We start from the raw sequence: 24,109 nt of genomic DNA on the forward strand, positions 1-24,109 counted from the left end.
CTCTGCTGTTCCTCAAAGATTAATGCAAAGTACTACTGTTTTCTATTCAATTCAACTTGTTCCGCTTCTAAGATATTCATTCGCACTTCAACCTGAATGTGATGAACGTGACAATCATCATCATTCCCTATGAACGCGTGCCTGACAACCACTTCCGTTCTACCTTAGATTGAATGAGTATCTCTTAGATCTCTTAATCAGAATCTTCGTGGTGTAAGCTAGATTGATGGCGGCATTCAAGAGACCGGAAAGTCTAAACCTTGTCTGTGGTATTCCGAGTAGGATTCAATGATTGAATGACTGTGACGATCTTCAAAATCGCGAGTGCTGGGCGTAGTGACAGACGCAAAAGGAGGGTGAATCCTATTCCAGCATGATCGGGAACCTCAGATGATTAGCTGTGCCATGACAGGGCATCTTGGACCATTTTCACAAGAGGAGGGGATGTAGCCACTGACAACAGTGATGCCCTTGCATAAAGCCAGCCATGGAAAGGAGTAAGACTGATTGGATGAAGACAGCGGGAAAGTAGAGATTCAGAGGAACGAAAGCATCTCTACACGCTTATCTGAAATTCTCACCAATGAATTACATAAGTGTTTCTATCTTTATTTTCTGTTTAATTAGTATTATTTTTGAAAACTCCATAATCAATTATTATCCGCCTGACTGAGATTTACAAAGTGACCATAGCTTGCTTTATACCAACAATCTACGTGGGATCGACCCTTACTCATGTAAGGTTTATTACTTGGACGACCCAGTGTACTTGCTGGTTAGTTGTATCGAAGTTGTGACAAATTATGAATTGAGATTAGAGCACCAAGTTTTTGGAGCCATTACCAGAGATCACAATTTCGTGCACCAGGGTGCTTGCAGATTTCTTCCTCCAGGATTTCCTCATCTCTTATAGTGATTGCTTTGCATTCTTCCCATCTCACATTTTTTGTCTCTCTTCTTGGGTTCTTCTCAGTATCACTTTGGAAGCTATCAGTAGACTTAGGAAATTACTGAGACAGGTATCCTACTTAAGATTCAAGCTTCTTGATGGTATCTCCCTGATTCTTCATACTTGCCCTTACTTCATTCTTGAATGTTCTGTTATCTTGAACCTCCTTGCAAAGATTTTCAAGCAAGGTCTCAATCCGGGAGAGTCTATCCTCATATGGTGATGGTGGGTTAGAATTGGGGGGTTGAGAATGGTTACTTTAGGTTAAATATGATGGCTGGGAAGAAGTGTTTTTTGTGGTTTGATATGGTCTTTGGTTGGTTTGTTGGTAGGTGGAGTTGCTGTAATGGTTGGAGCCGTGAGGTCTATGATCTTGGTTTTGGTTTTGCTGGTTTTCCCACCCAAAGTTTGGATGGTTCTTCCAACCAGGGTTGTAGGTTTTGGAGTATGGATTATAGGCTTGTCTTGATGAATTTCCAATGTAATTGGCTTGCTCCCAGTCACCTCCTTCCTATGTATTGAACGCTTCTTGTGCTGGTGGTTGAGTGTGGATTGCTGCAACTTGATTCCTCTCTATCTGCTTAGTGAGGTCTGCCAATTGCTTAGTGATCATCTTGTTTTGAGCTAGTATTGCATCCATGTGATTCAACTCCATCACCCCTCTATTAGTGCTTCTATCAGAGGCATAGAAATATTCATTGTTGGCCACCGTTTCTATGACATCTATAGCCTCTTCAATTGTCTTCTTCTTGTTGAGAGAGCCTCCTAAAGAGTAATTGGTGCACGAAATTGTGATCTCAATGGCACCAAAAACTTGGTACGCACTATCATAATATCAATTCTTCTTCACAACTTCACACAACTAACCAGCAAGTGCACTGGGTCGTCCAAGTAATAAACCTTACGTGAGTAAGGGTCGATCCCACGGAGATTGTCGGCTTGAAGCAAGCTATGGTCACCTTGCAAATCTCAGTCAGGAAGATTCAAATGGTTATGAGGTTTTAATAATTAAAATATAAATAAAATATAAAATAGGATAGAGATACTTATGCAATTCATTGGTAAGAACTTCAGATAAGCGTATAGAGATGCTTTGTTCCTTCTGAATCTCTCCTTTCCTACAGCCCTCATCCAATCATTCATACTCCTTTCCATGGCAAGCTGTATGTTGGGCATCACCATTGTCAGTGGCTACTTCCTGTCCTCTCAGTGAAAATGGCCCAAATGCACTGTCACTGCACGGCTAATCATCTGTCGGTTCTCGATCATGTTGGAATAGGATCCATTGATCCTTTTGCGTCTGCCACTACGCCCAACACTCGCGAGTTTGAAGCTCGTCACAGTCATTCCTTCCCAGATCCTACTTGAAATACCACAGACAAGGTTTAGACTTTCTAGATCTCAAGAATGGCCACCATTAATTCTAGCCTATACCATGAAGACTCTGATCGTGAACCAGGAGGCTAAGAGATAAACGCTCAATCCAAGGTAAAATGCAAGTGGTTGTCAGGCACGCGTTCACAGGTTGAGAATAGTGATGAGTGTCATGGATCATCATATTCATCAAGTTGAAGTGCAAGTGAATATCTTAGAATAGGAATAAGCTTGAATTGAATAAGAAAACAATAGTACTTTGCATTAATTTATGAGGAACAACAGAGCTCCACACCTTAATCTATGGTGTGTAGAAACTTTACCGTTGAAAATACATAAGTGATGGAGGTCCAGGCATGGCCGAATGGCCAACCCCCTAAACGTGATCTCTGAACATCAAATTATTCAAAGACTAACCAGAGATATAAAATAAATCACTAACAGTAGTTTTTATACTAAACTAGTAGCTAGGGTTACATAAGATAAGTAAATGATGTAGAAATCTACCTCCGGGCCCACTTGGTGTGTGCTTGGGCTGAGCATTGAGCTTTCATGTGTAGAGACTCTTTTTGGAGTTAAACGCCAGGTTGTAGCCTATTTCTGGCGTTTAACTCTGGTTTGCAACCTATTTCTGGCGTTTAACTTCAGAATAGGGCAGGAAGTTGGCGTTTGAACGCCAGTTTGCGTCGTCAGAACTCGGGCAAAGTATGGACTATTATATATTGTTGGAAAGCCCTGGATGTCTACTTTCCAACGCAATTGAGAGTGCGCCAATTGAGGTCAGAATCCAACAGCATCTGCAATCCTTCTTCAGCCTCTGAATCAGATTTTTGCTCAAGTCCCTCAATTTCAGCCAGAAAATACCTGAAATCATAGAAAAACACACAAACTCATAGTAAAGTCCAGAAATGTGATTTTATTTAAAAACTAATAAAAATATACTAAAAACTAACTAAATCATACTAAAAACTATGTAAAAACAATGCCAAAAAGCGTATAAATTATCCGCTCATCACAACACCAAACTTAAATTGTTGCTTGTCCCCAAGCAACTAAAAATTAAATAGGATAAAAAGAAGAGAATATACTATAAACTCCAAAATATCAATGAAACTTAGCTCCAATTAAATGAGCGGGGCTAGTAGCTTTTTGCCTCTGAACAGTTTTGGTATCTCACTTTATCCTTTGAAGTTCAGAATGATTGGCATCTATAGGAACTCAGAATTTAGATAGTGTTATTATTTCTCCTAGTTCAGTATGTTGATTCTTGAACACAGCTACTTTATGAGTCTTGGCCGTGGCCCTAAGCACTTTGTTTTCCAGTATTACCACCGGATACATAAATGCCACAGACACGTAACTGGGTGAACCTTTTTAGATTGTTACTCAGCTTTGCTAGAGTCCCCAATTAGAGGTGTCCAGGGTTCTTAAGCACACTCTTTTTGCTTTGGATCACGACTTTTAACCGCTCAGTCTCAAGCTCTTCACTTGAAACCTTCACACCACAAGCACATGATTAGGGACAGCTTGGTTTAGCCTCTTAGACCAGGATTTTATTCCTTTAGGCCCTCCTATCCACTGATGCTCAAAGCTTTGGATCCTTTTTACACTTGCCTTTTGGTTTAAAGGGTTATTGGCTTTTTCTGCTTGCTTTTTCTTTTTCTCTCTTTTTTTTCTTTTATTTTTGCCATATTTTTTTTCGCAAGCTTTGTTCTTCACTGCTTTTTCTTGCTTCAAGAATCAATTTTATGATTTTTCAGATTATCAATAACATTTCTCCTTTTTCATCATTCTTTCAAGAGCCAACAATTTTAACATTCATAAACAACAAATTCAAAAGACATATGCATTGTTCAAGCATTCATTCAAAAAACAAAAAGTATTGTCACCACATCAAAATAATTAAACTAATTTTAAGGATGAATTCGAAATCATGTACTTCTTGTTCTTTTGTTTTTAGAACATTTTTCATTTAAGAGAGATGATGGATTCATAGAAGATTCATAGCTTTAAGACATAGACACTAGACACTAATGATCATGTAATAAAGACACAAACATAAATAAACATAAAGCATAGAGAATGAAAACAGAAAAAATAAATAGACAAGGAGATTAAGGAACGGGTCCACCTTAATGTGGGTGGCGTCTCCTTCCTCTTGAAGAACCAATGGTTCTCTTGAGCTCCTCTATGTCTCTTCCTTGCCTTTGTTGCTCCTCCCTCATAGCTCTTTGATCTTCTCTAATTTCATGGAGGAGGATGGAATGCTCTTGGTGCTCCGCCCTTAGTTGTCCCATGTTGGAACTCAATTCTCCTAGGGAGGTGTTGATTTGCTCCCAATAGTTTTATGGAGGAAAATGCATCCCTTAAGGCATCTCAGGGATTTCATGATGAGGAGCTTCCTCATGCTCTTGTTGAGGTCCATGAGTGGGCTCTCTTGTTTGCTCCATCCTCTTTTTAGTGATGAGCTTGTCCTCTTCAATGAGGATGTCTCCCTCTATGACAATTCTAGCTGAATTGCATAGGGTATAGATGACTTGGCCACAACTTCATAGAAGTGGTCTTGATGGACCTTTGAGATGAATCTCTCCATCTCCCATGACTCAGAGGTGGAAGCTTTTGTCTTTCCTTTCCTCTTTCTAGAGGTTTCTCTGGCCTTAGGTGCCATAAATAGTTATGGTAAAATAAAAAGCAATGCTTTTACCACACCAAACTTAAAAGGTTTGCTTGTCCTCGAGCAAAGAAGAAAGAAAGTAGTAGAAGAAGAAGAAATTTGAGGAGATGGAGGGAGATATGTGGTTCGGCCAAGGGGTAGAAGTAGTGGTTGTTATGTGTGAAAATGAAGGAGTGGTGAGGGGTTTATATAGGGGTAGGGGGAAAGTTAGGTTTTGTGTATTAGGGTTGGGTTTGGTGGGGGGGGGGGAAATAGGGTTTGAATTTGAATTGTGAGGTGATTGGTGAAGGGTATTTAAGGAAGGGTGTTATGAAAAGGTGGGAGAGAGAGAGAGAGAGGTGGCGTAGGTGGGATCCTGTGTGGTCCACAAATCCTGAGGGGTCAAGGACTTAACATCCCTGCTCTATTTAGGCGTGCAAAACGCCCTTAGAGTGCACTTCTGCTGTTAAACGCCAGGTTGCTACTTGTTTCTGGCATTTAACGCTAGCTTTTCTCCCATTCTTGGCGTTAAACGCCAATTAGATGCTCTATTCTGGCGTTAAACGCCAGTCTGGTGCCTGTTTCTGGCATTAAACGCCAGCTTGATGCTTCTTTCTGGCGTTAAACGCCAGTCTGCTACTTCTTACTGGTGTTTAAATGCCAGTAAACTCTTCTTCCAGGGTGAGCTATTTTTTATTCTATTTTTCATTCTGTTTTTGATTTTTCAGTTATTTTTGTGACTTCACATGATCATCAACCTAAAGAAAACATAAAATAACAATGGAAAATAAATAGATATAATTAAATAACATTGGGTTGCCTCCCAATAAGCACTTCTTTAATGTCAATAGCTTGACAATGAGCTCTCATAGAGCCTCATAGATAATCAGAGCAGGGTTGGGGCCTCTCAACACCAAACTTAGAATTTGGTTGTGGCTTCCCAACACTAAACTTAAAGTTTGGTTGTAGTCTCCCAACACCAAACTTAGAGTTTGAATGTGGGGGTTTTGTTTGACTCTGTATTGAGAGAAGCTTTTCATACTTCCTCTCCATGGTTACAGAAGGAGAACCTTGAGTCTTGAATACAAGGTAGTCCTCATTCAACTGAAGGACCAATTCTCCTCTGTCAACATCAATCACAGCTTTTGTTGTGGCTAGGAAAGGTCTGCCAAGGATGATGGATTCATCCTCATCTTTTCCAGTGTCTAGGATTATGAAATCAGCAGGGATGTAAAGGCCTTCAACCTTTACTAGCACATCCTCTACTAGTCCATAAGCCTGTTTCATTGATTTGTCTGCCATCTCTAGTGAGATTCTTGCAGCTTGTACCTCAAAGATTTCCAGTTTCTCCATTACAGAGAAGGGCATGAGGTTTATCCCTGACCCCAGGTCACACAGAGCCTTCTCAAAGGTCATGGTGCCTATGGTTCAAGGTATGAAGAATTTTTCGGGATCCGGTTTCTTCTGAGGTAATGTCTGCCTCATTAATGCATTCAGTTCATTGGTGAGCAAGGGGGGTTCATCCTCCCAAGTCTCATTACCAAATAACTTGGCATTCAGCTTCATGATTGCTCCTGGATATTTAGCAACTTGCTCTTCAGTGATGTCTTCATCCTCTTCAGAGGATGAATATTCATCAGAGCTCATAAATGGCAGAAGAAAGTTCAATGGAATCTCTATGGTCTCTGTATGAGCCTCAGATTTCTTTGGTTCCTCAAAGGAAACTCCTTTCTATCCAGAGGACGTCCCATGAGGCTTTTCTCAATGGGATTCACATCCTCCTCACTCTCTCCAGGTTCGGCCATGTTAGTCATGGTTATGGCCTTGCACTCTCTCTTGGGATTTTCTTCTGTATTGCTTGGGAGAGTACTGGGAGGAGTTTCAGTAATCTTCTTTACTCAGTTGACCCACCTGTGCCTCTAAATTTCTAATGGAGGACCTTGTTTCATTCATGAAACTTAGTATAGTCTTGGATAGATTAGAGACTATGGTTGCCAGGCCAGAATGGCTCTGTTCAAAATTCTCTGTCTGTTGCTGAGAAGATGATGGAAAAGGCTTGTTATTGCTAAACCTATTTCTTCAACCATTATTGTTGAAGCCTTGTTAAGGCTTTTGTTGATCCTTCCATGAGAAATTTGGATGATTCCTCCATGAAGGATTATAGGTGTTTCCATAGGGTTCTCCCATGTAATTCACCTATGTCATTGCAGGGTTCTCAGGATCATAAGCTTCTTCTTCAGAAGTTGCTTCTTTAGTATTGTTGGATGCAGCTTGCAATCCATTCAGACTCTAAGAAATCATATTGACTTGCTGAGTCAATATTTTGTTATGAGCCAATATGGCATTCAGAGTATCAATTTCAAGAACTCCCTTCTTCTGAGGCATCCCATTGTTCACAGGATTCCTCTCAGAGGTGTACATGAACTGGTTATTTGCAACCATTTCAATGAGTTCCTGAGCTTCTGCAGGGGTTTTCACGTGAAGAGATCCTCCTGCAGAATGGTCCAATGACATTTTTGACAACTCAGACAAACCATCATAGAATATACTTATGATGCTCCACTCTGGAAACATGTCAGTAGGACACCTTTTGATCAGTTGCTTATATCTTTCCAAAGCTTCATAGAGGGACTCACCTTCCTTTTGTTTGAAGGTTTGGATTTCCACTCTAAACTTGCTCATCTTTTAAGGTGGAAAGAATTTGGCCAGGAAAGCACTGACCAGCTTTTCCCAAGAGTTCAGGCCTTCCTTAGGTTGTGAATTCAACCATGTTCTAGCTCTGTCTCTTACAGCAAAAGGGAAAAGCATAATCCTGTAGACCTCGGGATCAACTCCATTGGTCTTGACAGTGTCACAGATTTGCAAGAATTCAGCTAAAAACTAATGAGGATCTTCTATTGGAAGTCCATGAAACTTGCAATTTGGCTGCATTAGAGAAACTAATTGAGGCTTAAGCTTAAAGTTGTTTGCTCCAATTGCAGGAATTGAGATGCTTCTTCCATAGAAGTTAGAAGAGGGTGCAATAAAGTCACCAAGAATCTTCCTTGCATCTCCACTATTGTTATTGGGTTCGGCCATGTCTCCTTCTTTTTCAAAAATTTCTGTCAGGTTGGTGCACGGAATTGTGATCCCTGGTAATGGCTCCAAAAACTTGGTGCTCTAATCTTAATTCATAATTTGTCACAACTTCGATACAACTAACCAGCAAGTGCACTAGGTCGTCTAAGTAATAAAACCTTACGTTAGTAAGGGTCGATCCCATGGAGATTGTTGGTATGAAGCAAGCTATGGTCATCTTGTAAATCTCAGTCAGGAGGATATCAAATGGTTATGGAGTTTTCGAATAATAATACTAAATAAACAGAAAATAAAGATAGAAATACTTATGTAAATCATTGGTGAGAATTTCAGATAAGCGTATAGAGATGCTTTCGTTCCTCTGAACCTCTGCTTTCCTGCTGTCTTCATCAATCATTCCTACTCCTTTTCATGGCAAGCCTTATATAGGGCATCACCGTTGTCAATGGCTACATCTCATCCTCTCTATGAAAAAGGTCCAAATGCTCTGTCACGGCACGGCTAATCATCTGGAGGTTCTCGATCATACTGGAATAGGATTCACCCTCCTTTTGCGTCTGTCACTACGCCCAGCACTCGCGAGTTTGAAGTTCGTCACAGCCATCCCTTCCCAGATCCTACTCGGAATACCACAGACAAGGTTTAGACTTTCCGGATCTCAGGAATGGCCATCCATGGGTTCTAACTTATACCATGAAGATTCTAATATCTCGGACTCGGTCCTCTATATTAGATATCTAAGAGATACTCATTCTAGCTTGTTTGCATGTAGAACGGAAGTGTTTGTCAGGCACGCGTTCATAAGTGAGAATGATGATGAGCGTCACATAATCATCACATTCATCATGTTCTTGGGTGCGAATGGATATCTTAGAAGTGGAATAAGTTGAATTAAATAGAAAAACAGTAGTACTTTGCATTAAATCATGAGGAACAGCAGAGCTCCACACCTTAATCTATGGAGTGCAGAAACTCTACCGTTGTAAATACATAAGTAATGAAGGTTCAGGCATGGCCGAATGGCCAGCCCCCAAGCGTGATCAATAGATCAAAAGATAATCCAAAGATGTAAATACAATAGTAAAAAGTCCTATTTATACTAAACTAGCTACTAGGGTTTACAGAAGTAAGTAATTGATGCATAAATCCACTTCTGGGGCCCACTTGGTGCGTGCTTGGGCTGAGCTTGAAGTTTACACATGCAGAGGCTTCTTTTGGAGTTGAACGCCAAGTTGTAACGTGTTTTTGGCGTTCAACTCTGGTTCGTGACGTGTTTCTGGCGTTTAACTCCAGACTGCAGCGTAGAACTGGCGTTCAACGCCCTTTTGCATCATCTAAACTCGGGCAAAGTATGGACTATTATCTATTGCTGGAAAGTCCTGGATGTCTACTTTCCAACGCCGTTGAGAGCGTGCCGTTTGGAGTTCTGTAGCTCCAGAAAATCCACTTTGAGTGCAGGGAGGTCAGAATCCAACAGCATCAGCAGTCCTTCTTCAACCTCTGAATCTGATTTTTGCTCAAGTCCCTCAATTTCAGCCAGAAAATACCTGAAAGCACAGAAAAACACACAAAACTCATAGTAAAGTCCAGAAATGTGAATTTAACATAAAAATTAATAAAAACATCCCTAAAAGTTACTAGATCTTACTAAAAACATACTAAAAATAATGCCAAATAGCGTATAAATTATCCGCTCATCACAGGTCCTCTCCAGAGGGTTGTGCTTTAGCTTCTCTTAGTTTTCTCTTAAGAGTCCTTTCAGGTTCAGGATCAGCTTCGATAAGAATGTCTTTATCCCTGTTCCTGCTCATATGAAAAAGAAGAGAACAGAAAAGAAGAGGAATTCTCTATGTCACAGTATAGAGATTTCTTTATGTGAGTAGAAGAAGAGAAGAATAGAAGAAGGAGAAGAGAAAAATTCGAACACAGAGAGGGAGATAATTTGAATTTTAAATTAAAATAAAAGAAAAATATTTTTGTTTTTATTTTAATTATTGGTTAGTATTCGAAAATTAAGGGAAGAAATAAAATAAAATTTGAAAATTAAATAAATCAATTAATTAAAAAGATTTTTGAAAAAGTGGTTAGTGATTTTCGAAAATTAGAGAGAGAAAAGTAGTTAGGTGATTTTGAAAAAGATATGATTGAAATAGAAAACTTTTTAAAATCAAACAAAAAGTCAAGTGGTTAATTGAAAAGATTTGAAAATCAAATTTGAAAAGATAAGAAGTTAGAAAAGATTTTGAAATTAAGTTTTGAAAAAGATATGATTGAAAATTTTTTGAAAAAGATTTGAAAAGGAAATTAAAAAGATTTGATTTTTGAAATTAAAGTTGATTACTTGACTAATAAGAAACTAAAAGATATGATTTTGAAATTTAAAGATTGAAACTTTTCTTAATAGGCAAGTAACAACTTGAAATTTTTGAATCTAAAAATTGAATGCTAGCACTAAATCCGAAAATATGAAACAAAAATAAGAAAAAGATTTTGAAAATCAATTTGAAATTTTCGAAAATATGAAAGAAAAAATGAAAAAGATTTGATTTTTGAAAAAGTTTTGAAAAGATAGGATTTTTACAATTGAAAATTTGGCTTGACTCATAAGAAATAGCTAAGTTTTAAAAATTTTTTGACTAAGTCAAACCCAATTTTCGAAATTTATGAGTAGAAAAAGGAAAAGATATTTGTTTTATTTTTGAATTTTTATGAGAGAGAAAAACACAAAAATGACTCAAAACATGGAAATTGTGAATCAAAACAAGAAAAATATGCAAGAACACTTTGAATGTCAAGATGAACACCAAGAAAACTTTGAGTGTCAACATGAACATCAAGAACATGTTTTTGAAAATGTTTAAGAAAAGAAACACATGCAAGACACCAAACTTAGAAATTTTCAATGTTTAGACACTAAGAAATTGAAAATGCATATGAAAAACAAGAAAAAAAAAACACAACATGAAAATGCAAAGATCAAATAAAGAAGATCATCAAGAACAACTTGAAGATCATGAATAACACCATGCATGAGTTTTCGAAAATTTTAAGAAAAGTTAAAAAGATGCAATTGACACCAAACTTAAAAATTGACACTATACTCAAACAAGAAACATCAAATTATTTTTGGTTTTATGATTTTATTAATTTTTTTGTATTTTTCGAAAATTATTTGGAAAAGAAAAATAAGAATTTCAAAATTTTTAATAAGAATTCCAGGAATCATGCAATGTTAGTCTAAAGCTTCAGTCTAAAAAGATTAGAAATGGCTAGCCAAGCTTCAGCAGGACATTACATATAACAGCCAAATTGATGAGAATCAACTAGTTCTTGTGATGATAAAAGCATCATCTGAAACTCTAGAATTCATTCTTGAAAATTCTGAAGAACATAGAATAATTTTTTTTTGAAAAATTTTTTTTGAAAATAAAAATAATAAAAACAAAAAGCTTAAAATTAAAATAAAATTACCTAATCTGAGTAACATGATGAACCGTCAGTTGTCCAAACTCGAACAATCCCCGGCAACGGCGCCAAAAACTTGGTGCACGAAATTGTGATCTCAATGGTGCCAAAAACTTGGTACGCACTATCATAATCTCAATTCTTCTTCACAACTTCGCACAACTAACCAGCAAGTGCACTGGGTCGTCCAAGTAATAAACCTTACGTGAGTAAGGGTCGATCCCACGGAGATTGTCGGCTTGAAGCAAGCTATGGTCACCTTGCAAATCTCAGTCAGGCAGATTCAAATGGTTATGAGGTTTTAATAATTAAAATATAAATAAAATATAAAATAGGATAGAGATACTTATGCAATTCATTGGTAAGAACTTTAGATAAGCGTATGGAGATGCTTTGTTCCTTCTGAATCTCTGCTTTCCTACAGCCCTCATCCAATCATTCATACTCCTTTCCATGGCAAGCTGTATGTTGGGCATCACCGTTGTCAGTGGCTACTTCCCGTCCTCTCAGTGAAAATGGTCCAAATGCGCTGTCACTGCACGGCTAATCATCTGTCGGTTCTCGATCATGTTGGAATAGGATCCATTGATCCTTTTGCGTTTGTCACTACGCCCAACACTCGCAAGTTTGAAGCTCGTCACAGTCATCCCTTCTCAGATCCTACTCGGAATACCACAGACAAGGTTTAGACTTTCCGGATCTCAGAAATGGCCACCATTAATTCTAGCCTATACCATGAAGACTCTGATCGTGAACCAGGAGGCTAAGAGATAAATGCTCAATCCAAGGTAGAACGAAAGTGGTTGTCAGGCACGCGTTCATAGGTTGAGAATAGTGATGAGTGTCACGGATCATCATATTCATCAAGTTGAAATGCAAGTGAATATCTTAGAATAGGAATAAGCTTGAATTGAATAAGAAAACAATAGTACTTTGCATTAATTCATGAGGAACAGCAGAGCTCTACACCTTAATCTATGGTGTGTAGAAACTCTACCGTTGAAAATACATAAGTGATGGAGGTCCAGGCATGGCCGAATGGCCAGCCCCTAAACGTGATCTCTGAACATCAAATTATTCAAAGACTAACCAGAGATATAAAATAAATCACTAACCGTAGGTTTTATACTAAACTAGTAGCTAGGGTTACATAAGATAAGTAAATGATGTAGAAATCCACTTCTGGGCCCACTTGGTGTGTGTTTGGGCTGAGCATTGAGCTTTCATGTATAGAGACTCTTTTTGGAGTTAAACGCCAGGTTGTAGCCTGTTTCTGGCATTTAACTCTGGTTTGCAACCTGTTTCTGGCGTTTAACTTCAGAATAGGACAGGAAGTTGGCATTTGAACGCCAGTTTGCGTCGTCAAAACTTGGGCAAAGTATGGATTATTATATATTTCTGGAAAGCCCTGGATGTCTACTTTCCAACGCAATTAAGACCGCACTAATTGGGTTTCTGTAGCTCCAGAAAATTAATTTTGAGTGCAGGGAGGTCAAAATCCAACAGCATCTGCAGTCCTTCTTCAGCCTCTGAATCAGATTTTTGCTCAGGTCCCTCAATTTCAGCCAGAAAATACCTGAAATCACAGAAAAACACACAAACTCATAGTAAATTCCAGAAATGTGATTTTTATTTAAAAACTAATAAAAATATACTAAAAACTAACTAAATCATACTAAAAACTATGTAAAAACAATGCCAAAAAGTGTATAAATTATCCGCTCATCAGTGATCTAAGGCCTTCTTTGACTCTTGTGGCAGGCCTTCATAGAAAATGTGTAGCTGTACCCATTCATTGAACATGTTAGGAAGGCACTTCCTTGTCAGCTCCTTGTATCTCTCCCATGCTTCATTGAGAGTTTCACCATCTTGTTGCGTGAATGTTTGTACCTCAGCCCTCAATTTGTTAACTCTTTGGGGAGGGTAAAACCTTGCCAAAAATTTGTTCACCACATCTTCCCAAGTTGTCAAAATCTCCTTAGGAAAGGATTCTAGCCATTTAGATGCCTTATCCCTTAGAGAAAAGGGAAACAAAAGCAATCTGTAGGTGTCAGGATGAACACCATTAGACTTTACAGTATCGCATATTCTCAAGAATGTGGTTAAATGTTGATTGGGGTCTTCTTGGGAACTACCTCCAAATGAACAGTTGTTTTGGACAAGAGTGATGAGTTGAGGCTTTAGCTCGAAGTTATTGGCATGAATGGTTGGTTTTAGAATGCTGCTTCTACAATTTCCTGGGTTTGGGTCAATGTAAGAGTCTAGAACTCTTCTCTCCTGCTGATGAGCGGATAATTTATACGCTTTTTGGCATTATTTTTAGTATGTTTTTAGTAGGATCTAGTTACTTTTAGGGATATTTTCATTAGTTTTTATGTTAAATTCACATTTCTGGACTTTACTATGAGTTTGTGTGTTTTTCTGTGATTTCAGGTATTTTCTGGCTGAAATTGAGGGACTTGAGCAAAAATCAGATTCAGAGGTAGAAGAAGGACTGCTGATGCTGTTGGATTCTGACCTCTCTGCACTCAAAGTGGATTTTCTGGAGCTACAGAACTCAAAATGGTGCGCTTCCAATTGCGTTGGAAAGTAGACATCCAGGGCTTTCCAGTAATATATAATAGTTCATACTTTGGCCGATTTTAGATGACGCAAAAGGGCGTTGAATGCCAGTTCTACGCTACAGTCTGGAGTTAAACGCCAATAACACGTCAGGAACCAGAGTTGAACGCCAAAAACACGTTACAACTCGGCGTTCAACTCCAGAAGAAGCCTCTGCACATGTAAACTTCAAGCTCAGCCCAAGCACACACCAAGTGGGCCCCGGAAGTGGATTTATGCATCAATTACTTACTTCTATAAACCCTAGTAACTAGTTTAGTATAAATAGGACTTTTTACTATTGTATTTACATCTTCGGATCATCTTTGATCAGTTTTATGCGATCTTAGACTTTCATGGGGGCTGGCCATTCGGCCATGCCTGGACCATTATCACTTATGTATTTTCAAATGGTAGAGTTTCTGCACTCCATAGATTAAGGTGTGGAGCTCTGCTGTTCCTCATGATTTAATGCAAAGTACTACTATTTTCTATTCAATTCAACTTATTCCGCTTCTAAGATATACATTCGCACCCAAGAACATGATGAATGTGATGATTATGTGACGCTCATCATCATTCTCACTTATGAACGCGTGCCTGAAAAACACTTCCGTTCTACATGCAACCAAGCTAGAATGAGTATCTCTCAGATGTCTAATATAGGGGACCGAGTCCGAGTTATTAGTATCTTCGTGGTATAAGTTAGAACCCATGGATGGCCATTTCTGAGATCCGGAAAGTCTAAACCTTATCTGTGGTATTCCGAGTAGGATCTGGGAAGGGATGGCTGTGACGAACTTCAAACTCGCGAGTGCTGGGCGTAGTGACAGACGCAAAAGGATAGTAAATCCTATTCCAGTATGATCGAGAACCTCCAGATGATTAGCCATGCCGTGACAGAGCATTTGGACCATTTTCACAGAGAGGATGGGATGTAGCCATTGACAACGGTGATGCCCTTACAGAAAGCTTGCCATGGAAAGGAGTAAGACTGATTGGATGAAGATAGCGAGAAAGCAGAGATTCAGAGGAACGAAAGCATCTCTATACGCTTATCTGAAATTCTCACCAATGAATTACATAAGTATTTCTATCTTTATTTTCTGTTTATTTATTATTATTATTCGAAAACTCCATAACCATTTGATATCCTCCTGACTGAGATTAACAAGATGACCATAGCTTGCTTCATACCAACAATCTCCGTGGGATCGACCCTTACTCACGTAAGGTTTTATTACTTGGACGACCCAGTGCACTTGCTGGTTAGTTGTGCGAAGTTATGAAGTTATGTTTGGACCATGGTATTATGCACCAGTTATTGGCGCCATTGCCAGGGAGAGAACGAACAACAAATTTTACAACCTCAGAGTAACAATTTCGCATATCAAGTTTTTGGCGCCGTTGCCGGGGATTGTTCGAGTTTGGACAACTGACGGTTCATCGTGTTGCTCAGATTGGATAATTTTCTTCTTATTTTATTTTCAAAAAGTTTTCAAAAATTTTTCAAAAATATTTTCTTCTTTTTCGTTTTTCCCAATTAATATTCGAAAAAAAATTATTTTCAAAAAAATAAAAATATATTTTTCTTTAGAATTTTTAAGAATGAATTCTAGTGTTTCATGAAGCATGTAGAAGCCTGGCTGGCTTTAGAGCCACGTCTAAATTCATTTGGACTGAGGCTCCCAAGTCATCATTACAAGAGCAAGCTAGTTGTTGCTAATAAAATTTGTTATTGTATGACTGATTTGTATCTTCTAAAGCTTGGCTGGCTATTAAGCCATGTCTAACCCTCGGATTGGAGCTTTAGACTAAGAGTGCAAGATTCCTGGAATTCATATTAAAAATTTTGGAATCCTTATTTTTCTTTTTTTCACATTAATTTTCGAAAAATACAAAAAAAAATTTTAAAATCATAAAAATAAAAAATATTTTGTGTTTCTTGTTTGAGTCTTGAGTCAATTTTTAAGTCTGGTGTCAATTGCATTCTTTCTAAAAATTCTTTATGCATTTTTTCCAAAATTCATGCATTCATAGTGTTCTTCATGATCTTCAAGTTGTTCTTGGCCAGTCTTCTTGTTTGATCTTCATATTTTCTTGTTTTGTGTCTTTTCTTGTTTTTCATATGCATTCTTGCATTCATAGTGTCTATACATGAAAAATTTCTAAGTTTGGTGTCTTGCATGTTTTCTTTTCTTGAAAATTTTTCAAAAATAAGTTCTTGATGTTCATCTTGACATTCATAGTGTTCTTGGTGTTCATCTTGACATTCATAATGTTCTTGCATGCATCACATGTTTAGATCCAAATTTTTCATGCATTGCATCATTTTTCATGTTTTTCTCTCTCATCATTTAAAATTCAAAAATAAAAAAATATCTTTCCTTTTTTTTCTCTCATAAATTTCGAAAATTTGGATTGACTTTTTCAAAAATTTTTAAAATTCAATTGTTTCTTATGAGTCAAATCAAATTTTCAATTTAAAAATCTTATCTTTTTTCAAAAATCTTTTTCAAAAATCATATCTTTTTCATTTTTCTTATTTATTTTCGAAAATTTTAAAAATCTTTTTCAAAAATCTTTTTCTTAATTTTACATCATATTTTCGAAAATATCATCAACAATTAATGTTTTGATTAAAAAATTTCAAGTTTGTTACTTACTTGTTAAGAAAGATTCAAACTTTAAGTTCTAGAATCATATCTTGTGATTTCTTGTGAATCAAGTCATTAATTGTGATTTTAAAAATCAAATCTTTTTCAAAACTAATTTCAATCATATCTTTTCAAAAATATCTTTTTATCTTATCTTTTTCAAAATCATATCTTTTTAATCATACCTTTTCATATCATATCTCTTTCAAATATCTTTTCTAACTTCTTAGCTTCTTATCTTTTAAAATTTGATTTTCAAAATTTGTTTCAACTAACTAATTAACTTTTTATTTGTTTCTTATCTCTTTCAAAACTACCTAACTAACTATCCCTCTCTAACTTTCAAAAATACCTCCCACTTTTTCAAAAATTCTTTTTAATTAATTAATTGTTTCAATTTTTAATTTTAATTTTAATTTTAATTTTATCTTAATTTTCGAAAATCATTAACTCTTTTTCGAAAATTATTTTTGAAAACTTCTCTCTCCCATCCTCTTCTATTTATTTATTTATTTACTAACACTTCTCTTCATCTCATATCTCTGCTCTCCTCACCCTTGTGTTTGGATTCTTCTCTCTTTTCTTTCCTTACATTACATTCTTTTCTTCTACTCACAAAGGAATCTCTATACTGTGACATAGAGGATTCCATATTTTCTTTGTTATTCCCTTCTTTGTCATATGAGCAGGAGCAAGGACAAGAACATTCTTGTTGAAGCAGATCCTGAACCTGAAAGGACTCTGAAAAGGAAACTAAGAGAAGTTAAAATACAACAATTCAGAGACAACCTTATAGGAATTTTTGAACAAGAAGAGGAGATGGCAGCCGAAAATAATAATAATGCAAGGAGGATGCTTGGTGACTTTACTGCACCTAATTCCAATTTACATGGAAGAAGCATCTCCATTCCTGCCATTGGAGCAAACAATTTTGAACTGAAACCTCAATTAGTTTCTCTGTTGCAGCAGAACTGCAAGTTTTATGGACTTCCATCTGAAGATCCTTTTCAGTTCTTAACTGAATTTTTGCAGATCTGTGATACTGTTAAGACCAATGGGGTTGACCCCGAGGTCTACAGGCTTATGCTTTTTCCGTTTGCTGTAAGAGACACAGCTAGAGTGTGGTTGGATTCTCAACCCAAAGATAGCCTGAACTTTTGGGATAAGCTGGTCAAGGCTTTCTTAGCCAAGTTCTTTCCTCCTCAAAAGCTGAGTAAGCTTAGAGTGGATGTTCAAACCTTCAGACAGAAAGAAGGTGAATCCCTCTATGAAGCTTGGGAGAGATACAAGGAACTGACCAAAAAGTGTCCTTCTGACATGCTTTCAGAATGGACCATCCTGGATATATTCTATGATGGTCTGTCTGAATTAGCTAAGATGTCATTGGATACTTCTGCAGGTGGATCCATTCACCTAAAGAAAACGCCTGCAAAGCTCAAGAACTCATTGACATGGTTGCTAATAACCAGTTCATGTACACTTCTGAGAGGAACCCTGTGAGTAATGGGACGCCTCAGAAGAAGGGAGTTCTTGAAATTGATACTCTGAATGCCATATTGGCTCAGAATAAAATATTGACTCAGTAAGTCAATATGATTTCTCAGAGTCTGAATGGAATGCAAGCTGCATCCAACAGTACTCAAGAGGCATCTTCTGAAGAAGAAGCTTATGATCCTGAGAATCTTGCAATTGCAGAGGTGAATTACATGGGTGAACCCTATGGAAACACCTATAATCCCTCATGGAGAAATCACCCAAATCTCTCATGGAAGGATCAACAAAAGCCTCAACAAGGCTTTAATAATGGTGGAAGAAACAGGTTTAGCAATAGCAAGCTTTTTCCATCATCCACTCAGCAACAGACAGAGAACTCTGAACAAAATACCTCTAATTTAGCAAATTTAGTCTCTGATCTATCTAAGGCCACTGTGAGTTTCATGAATGAAACAAGGTCCTCCATTAGAAATTCGGGAGCACAAGTGGGCCAGCTGAGTAAAAGAATCACTGAAACCCCCCTAGTACTCTCCCAAGCAATACAGAAGAGAATCCAAAAGGAGAGTGCAAGGCCATTGAATTAATTACCATGGCCGAACCTATAAGGGAGGTTGAGGACATGAATCCCAGTGAGGAAGACCTCCTAGGACATCCAGTGATCAATAAGGAGTTTCCCTCTGAGGAACCAAAGGAATCTGAGACTCATCTAGAGACCATAGAGATTCCATTGAACCTCCTTATGCCATTCATAAGCTCTGATGAGTATTCTTCTTCTGAAGAGAATGAGGATGTTACTGAAGAGCAAGTTGCCAAGTACCTTGGTGCAATCATGAAGCTGAATGCCAAATTATTTGGTAATGAGACTTGGAAAGATGAACCTCCCTTGCTCATCAATGAACTGAGTGATCTGGATCAACTGACATTGCCTCAGAAGAAACAGGATCCTGGAAAGTTCTTAATACCTTGTACCATAGGCACCATGACCTTTGAGAAGGCTGTGTGACCTTGGGTCAGGAATAAACCTCATGCCACTCTCTGTAATGGAGAAACTAAGAACCCTTGAGGTACAGGAAGCCAATTTCTCATTAGAAATGGCAGACAAATCCATGAAAATAGCTTATGGACAAGTAGAGGACATGTTAGTAAAGGTTAAAGACCTTTACATCCCTACTGATTTCATAATCCTGGATACTGGGAAGGATGAGGATGAATCTATCATTCTTGGAAGACCCTTCCTAGCCACAGCAAGAGCTGTGATTGATGTGGACAGAGGAGAATTGATCCTTCAATTGAATGAGGACAACCTTGTGTTTAAAACTCAAGGATCTCTCTCTGTACCCATGGAGAAGAAGCATAAAAAGCTTCTCTCACTGCAGAGTCAACCAAAGCCCCCACAGTCAAACTCTAAGTTTGGTGTTGGGAGGCCACAACCAAACTCTAAGTTTGGTGTTGAACTCCCATATCCAAACTCTAAGTTTGGTGTTGGGAAGTCTCAACAATGCTCTGAACATCTGTGAGGCTCCATGAGAGCCCACTGTCAAGCTATTGACATTAAAGAAGCGCTTGTTGGGAGGCAACCCAATTTTTATTTATCTAATTTTATTTTTATTTTATTGTTCTTTCATGTTTTATTAGGTTCATGATCATGTGGAGTCACAAAATAAATACAAAAATTAAAAACAGAATTAAAAACAGCAGAAGAAAAATCACACCTTGGAGGAAGGACTTACTAGCGTTTAAATGCCAGTAAGGAGCATCTAGCTGGCGTTCAATGCAAGAACAGAGCATGGATCTGGCGTTGAACGCCTAAAACAAGCAGCATCCTGGCGTTCAGATGCCAGGAATGAACACTGAGGAAAGCTGGCGCTGAACGCCAGAAACAAGCATAGAACTGGCGTTCAACGCCAGAAACATGCTGCATCTGGGCGCTGAACGCCCAGAACAAGCATCAATTCGGCGTTTAAACGCCAAAATTGCATGCAAAGGCATTGTACATGCCTAATTGGTGCAGGGATGTAAATCATTGACACCTCAGGATCTGTGGACCCCACAGGATCCCCACATACCTCCACTCACCTTACCTCCTCATAATCCTATATCACCCTCTCTCTCCATTCACAGTCATCCCTTCTGTTCTCCATTCACCACTCACATCCATACACCCCACCTACCTTCAAAATTCAAAATCTCTTTCCCACCCAAGCCCACCCATATAGCCGAATACACACATCCCTCCATCTCCTCCATATCTTCTTCTTCTTCTACTATTCTTTCTTCTTTTGCTCGAGGGCGAGCAACATTCTAATTTTGGTGTGGTAAAAGCATAGCTTTTTTGTTTTTCCATAACCATTGATGGCACCTAAGACCAGAGAAACCTCTAGAAAGAGGAAAGGGAAGCCAAAACTTCCACCTCCAAGTCATAGGAGATGGAGAGATTCATCTCAAGGGTCTATAGCTCAGTGGTAGAACATTTGACTGCAAATCAAGAGATCCCTGAGATACCTCAAGGGATACATTTTCCTCCACACGATTATTGGGAGCAACTAAGGGTGGAACATCAAGAGCACTCCAACATCCTCCATGAAATTAGAGAAGATCAAAGAGCAATGAGGGAGAAGCAACAAAGACAAGGAAGAGACATAGAAGAGCTCAAGGACATCATTGGTTCCTCAAGAAGGAAACACCACCATCACTAAGGTGGACTCATTCCTTGTCCTTAAATTTTCTGTTTTTCGTTTTCTTATGTTAAATGTTTATCTATGTTTGTGTCTTTATTACATGATCATTAGTATTTAAGTGTCTATGCCTTAAAGTAGTGAATATGAATCCATCACCTCTCTTAAATGAAAAATATTTTTAATTCAAAAGAACAAGAAGTACATGAGTTTTGAATTTATCCTTGAACTTAGTTTAATTATATTGATGTGGTGACAATACTTTTTGTTTTCTGAATGAATGCTTGAACAGTGCATATGTCTTTTGAAGTTGTTGTTTAAGAATGTTAAATATGTTAGCTCTTGAAAGAATGATGAACAGGAGACATGTTATTTGATAATCTGAAAAATCATAAAAATAATTCTTAAACCAAGAAAAAGCAGTGAATACAAAAGCTTGCAGACAAAAATAGAAAAGAAAAAAAAATAGCGAAAAAAAATAGAAAGAAAAAGAAAAAGCAAGCAGAAAAAGCCAAAAGCTCTTAAAACCAAAAGGCAAGAGCAAAAAGCCAGTAGCCCTTAAAACCAAAAGGCAAGGGTAAATAAAAAAGGATCCAAGGCTTTGATCATCAGTGGATAGGAGGGCCTAAAGGAATAAAATCCTAGCCTAAGCGGCTAAACCAAGCTGTCCCTAACCATGTGCTTGTGGCGTGAAGGTGTCAAGTGAAAACTTGAGACTGAGCGGTTAAAGTCAAGGTCCAAAGCAAAAGAAGAGTGTGCTTAAGAACCTTGGACACCTCTAATTGGGGACTTTAGCAAAGCTGAGTCACAATCTGAAAAGGTTCACCCAATTATGTGTCTGTGGCATTTATGTATCCGGTGGTAATACTGGAAAACAAAGTGCTTAGGGCCACGGCCAAGACTCATAAAGTAGCTGTGTTCAAGAATCAACATACTGAACTAGGAGAATCAATAACACTATCTGAACTCTGAGTTCCTATAGATGCCAATCATTCTGAACCTCAATGGATAAAGTGAGATGCCAAAACTATTCAAGAGGCAAAAAGCTACAAGTCCCGCTCTTCTGATTGGAGCTATGTTTCATTGATAGTTTGGAATTTATAGTATATTCTCTTCTTTTTATCCTATTTGATTTTCAGTTGATTGGGGACAAGCAACAATTTAAGTTTGGTGTTGTGATGAGCGGATAATTTATACGCTTTTTGGCATTGTTTTTAGTATGTTTTTAGTAGGATCTAGTTACTTTTAGGGATGTTTTCATTAGTTTTTACGTTATATTCACATTTCTAGAGTTTACTATGAGTTTGTGTGTTTTTCTATGATTTCAGGTATTTTCTGGCTGAAATTGAGGGACTTGAACAAAAATCAGATTCAGAGGTAGAAGAAGGACTGCTGACGCTGTTGGATTCTGACCTCCCTGCACTCAAAGTGGATTTTCTGGAGCTACAAAACTCAAAATGACGCGCTTCTAATTGCGTTGAAAAGTAGACATCCAGGGCTTTCCAGTAATATATAATAGTCCATACTTTGACCGAGTTTAGACAATGCAAAAGGGCGTTGAACGCCAGTTCTACGCTGTAGTCTGGAGTTAAACGCCAGTAACACGTCACGAACCAGAGTTGAACGCCAAAAACACGTTACAACTCGGCGTTCAACTCCAGAAGAAGCCTCTGCACGTGTAAACTTCAAGCTCAGCCCAAGCACACACCAAGTGGGCCCCGGAAGTGGATTTATGCATCAATTACTTACTTCTATGAACCCTAGTAACTAGTTTAGTATAAATAGGACTTTTTACTATTGTATTTACATCTTTGGATCATCTTTGATCAGTTTTATGCGATCTTAGACTTTCATGGGGGCTGGCCATTTGGCCATGCCTGGACCATTATCACTTATGTATTTTCAAACGGTAGAGTTTCTGCACTCCATAGATTAAGGTGTGGAGCTCTGCTGTTCCTCATGATTTAATGTAAAGTACTACTATTTTCTATTCAATTCAACTTATTCCGCTTCTAAGATATCCATTCGCACCCAAGACCATGATGAATGTGATGATTATGTGATGCTCATCATCATTCTCACTTATGAACGTGTGCCAGACAAACACTTCCGTTCTACATGCAACCAAGCTAGAATGAGTATCTCTCAGATATCTAATAAAGGGGACCGAGTCCGAGTTATTAGTATCTTCGTAGTATAAGTTAGAACCCATGGATGGCCATTCCTGAGATCCGGAAAGTCTAAACCTTGTCTGTGGTATTCCGAGTAGGATCTGGGAAGGGATGGCTGTGACGAACTTCAAACTCGCGAGTGCTGGGCGTAGTGACAGACGCAAAAGGATAGTAAATCCTATTCCAGTATGATCGAGAACCTCTAGATGATTAGCCATGCCGTGACAGAGCATTTGGACCATTTTCACAGAGAGGATGGGATGTAGCCATTGACAACGGTGATGTCCTTACAGAAAGCTTGCCATGGAAAGGAGTAAGACTGATTGGATGAAGACAGCGAGAAAGCAGAGATTCAGAGGAACGAAAGCATCTCTATTCACTTATCTGAAATTCTCACCAAATGAATTAGATAAGTATTTTTATCTTTATTTTCTGTTTATTTATTATTATTATTCGAAAACTCCATAACCATTTGATATCCGCCTGACTGAGATTAACAAGATGACCATAGCTTGCTTTATACCAACACTCTCTGTGGGATCGACCCTTACTCACGTAAGGTTTTATTACTTGGACGACCCAGTGCACTTGCTGGTTAGTTGTGCGAAGTTGTGAAGTTATGTTTGGACCATGGTATTATGCACCAGTTATTGGCGCCATTGCCAGGGAGAGAACGAACAAAAAATTTTACAACCTTAGAGTAACAATTTCGCATATCACCTGCTCAGCATGATTGGCTACACCCTCTCTGGCATGATTATGCACCTCTTCCTCATGATGGTTCTCCATATCATCCACCATGTTCATATCTAAGTCCTCCTCTTCTTCCTCTGCACCAATAGCTTTCTTCCCTCTTAATTCCCTCCTTAGTCTAAGGAAGGTCCTCTCAGGTTCACTATCAAAAGAGGTTGAAGTTTCTCCTCTTCTATCTGTCATACACTCAGCAAACACAGGAAAACAACCAGTGGAAAGTCCACTAAGATTTATAGTTA

At 38.1% G+C, this 24,109-nt stretch overlaps 1 protein-coding gene and 1 non-coding gene across 2 annotated transcripts; both read right to left on the reverse strand.

Moving 5' to 3' along the window:
• Positions 1–1,460: 1,460 nt before the first annotated feature.
• LOC148548960 (uncharacterized) lies at positions 1,461–24,053 on the reverse strand. The gene is made up of 3 exons (XM_088496803.1): positions 23,838–24,053; positions 13,250–13,796; positions 1,461–1,723 (listed from the first exon to the last, which is right to left on the reverse strand). Exons 1-3 carry the CDS (start codon positions 24,051–24,053, stop codon positions 1,461–1,463), a joined length of 1,026 nt encoding a protein of 341 aa, XP_088352929.1.
• Positions 17,993–18,100, reverse strand: LOC148548961 (small nucleolar RNA R71). Its single transcript, XR_015898737.1, has one exon. It is a non-coding gene; the product is annotated as a small nucleolar RNA R71 (small nucleolar RNA).
• Positions 24,054–24,109: the final 56 nt, after the last annotated feature.

Source organism: Arachis ipaensis, chromosome B8, assembly GCF_059453495.1.
Source record: "Arachis ipaensis isolate K30076 ecotype BB chromosome B8, ASM5945349v1, whole genome shotgun sequence".
Classification (NCBI taxonomy): Eukaryota; Viridiplantae; Streptophyta; class Magnoliopsida; order Fabales; family Fabaceae; genus Arachis; species Arachis ipaensis.

Bases quoted from the DNA above. Each gene is read 5' to 3' on its own strand.
- LOC148548960 (XM_088496803.1), bottom strand. From the start codon at position 24,053: ATGACAGATAGAAGAGGAGAAACTTCAACCTCTTTTGATAGTGAACCT. The intron at 13,797-23,837 runs GTGATATGCGAA...GCTCATCAGCAG, and splicing joins TAGCCAATCATGCTGAGCAG to GAGAGAAGAGTTCTAGACTC. The intron at 1,724-13,249 runs ACTGATGAGCGG...CGTGCACCAATT, and splicing joins GTCAAAGAAGGCCTTAGATC to ACTCTTTAGGAGGCTCTCTC.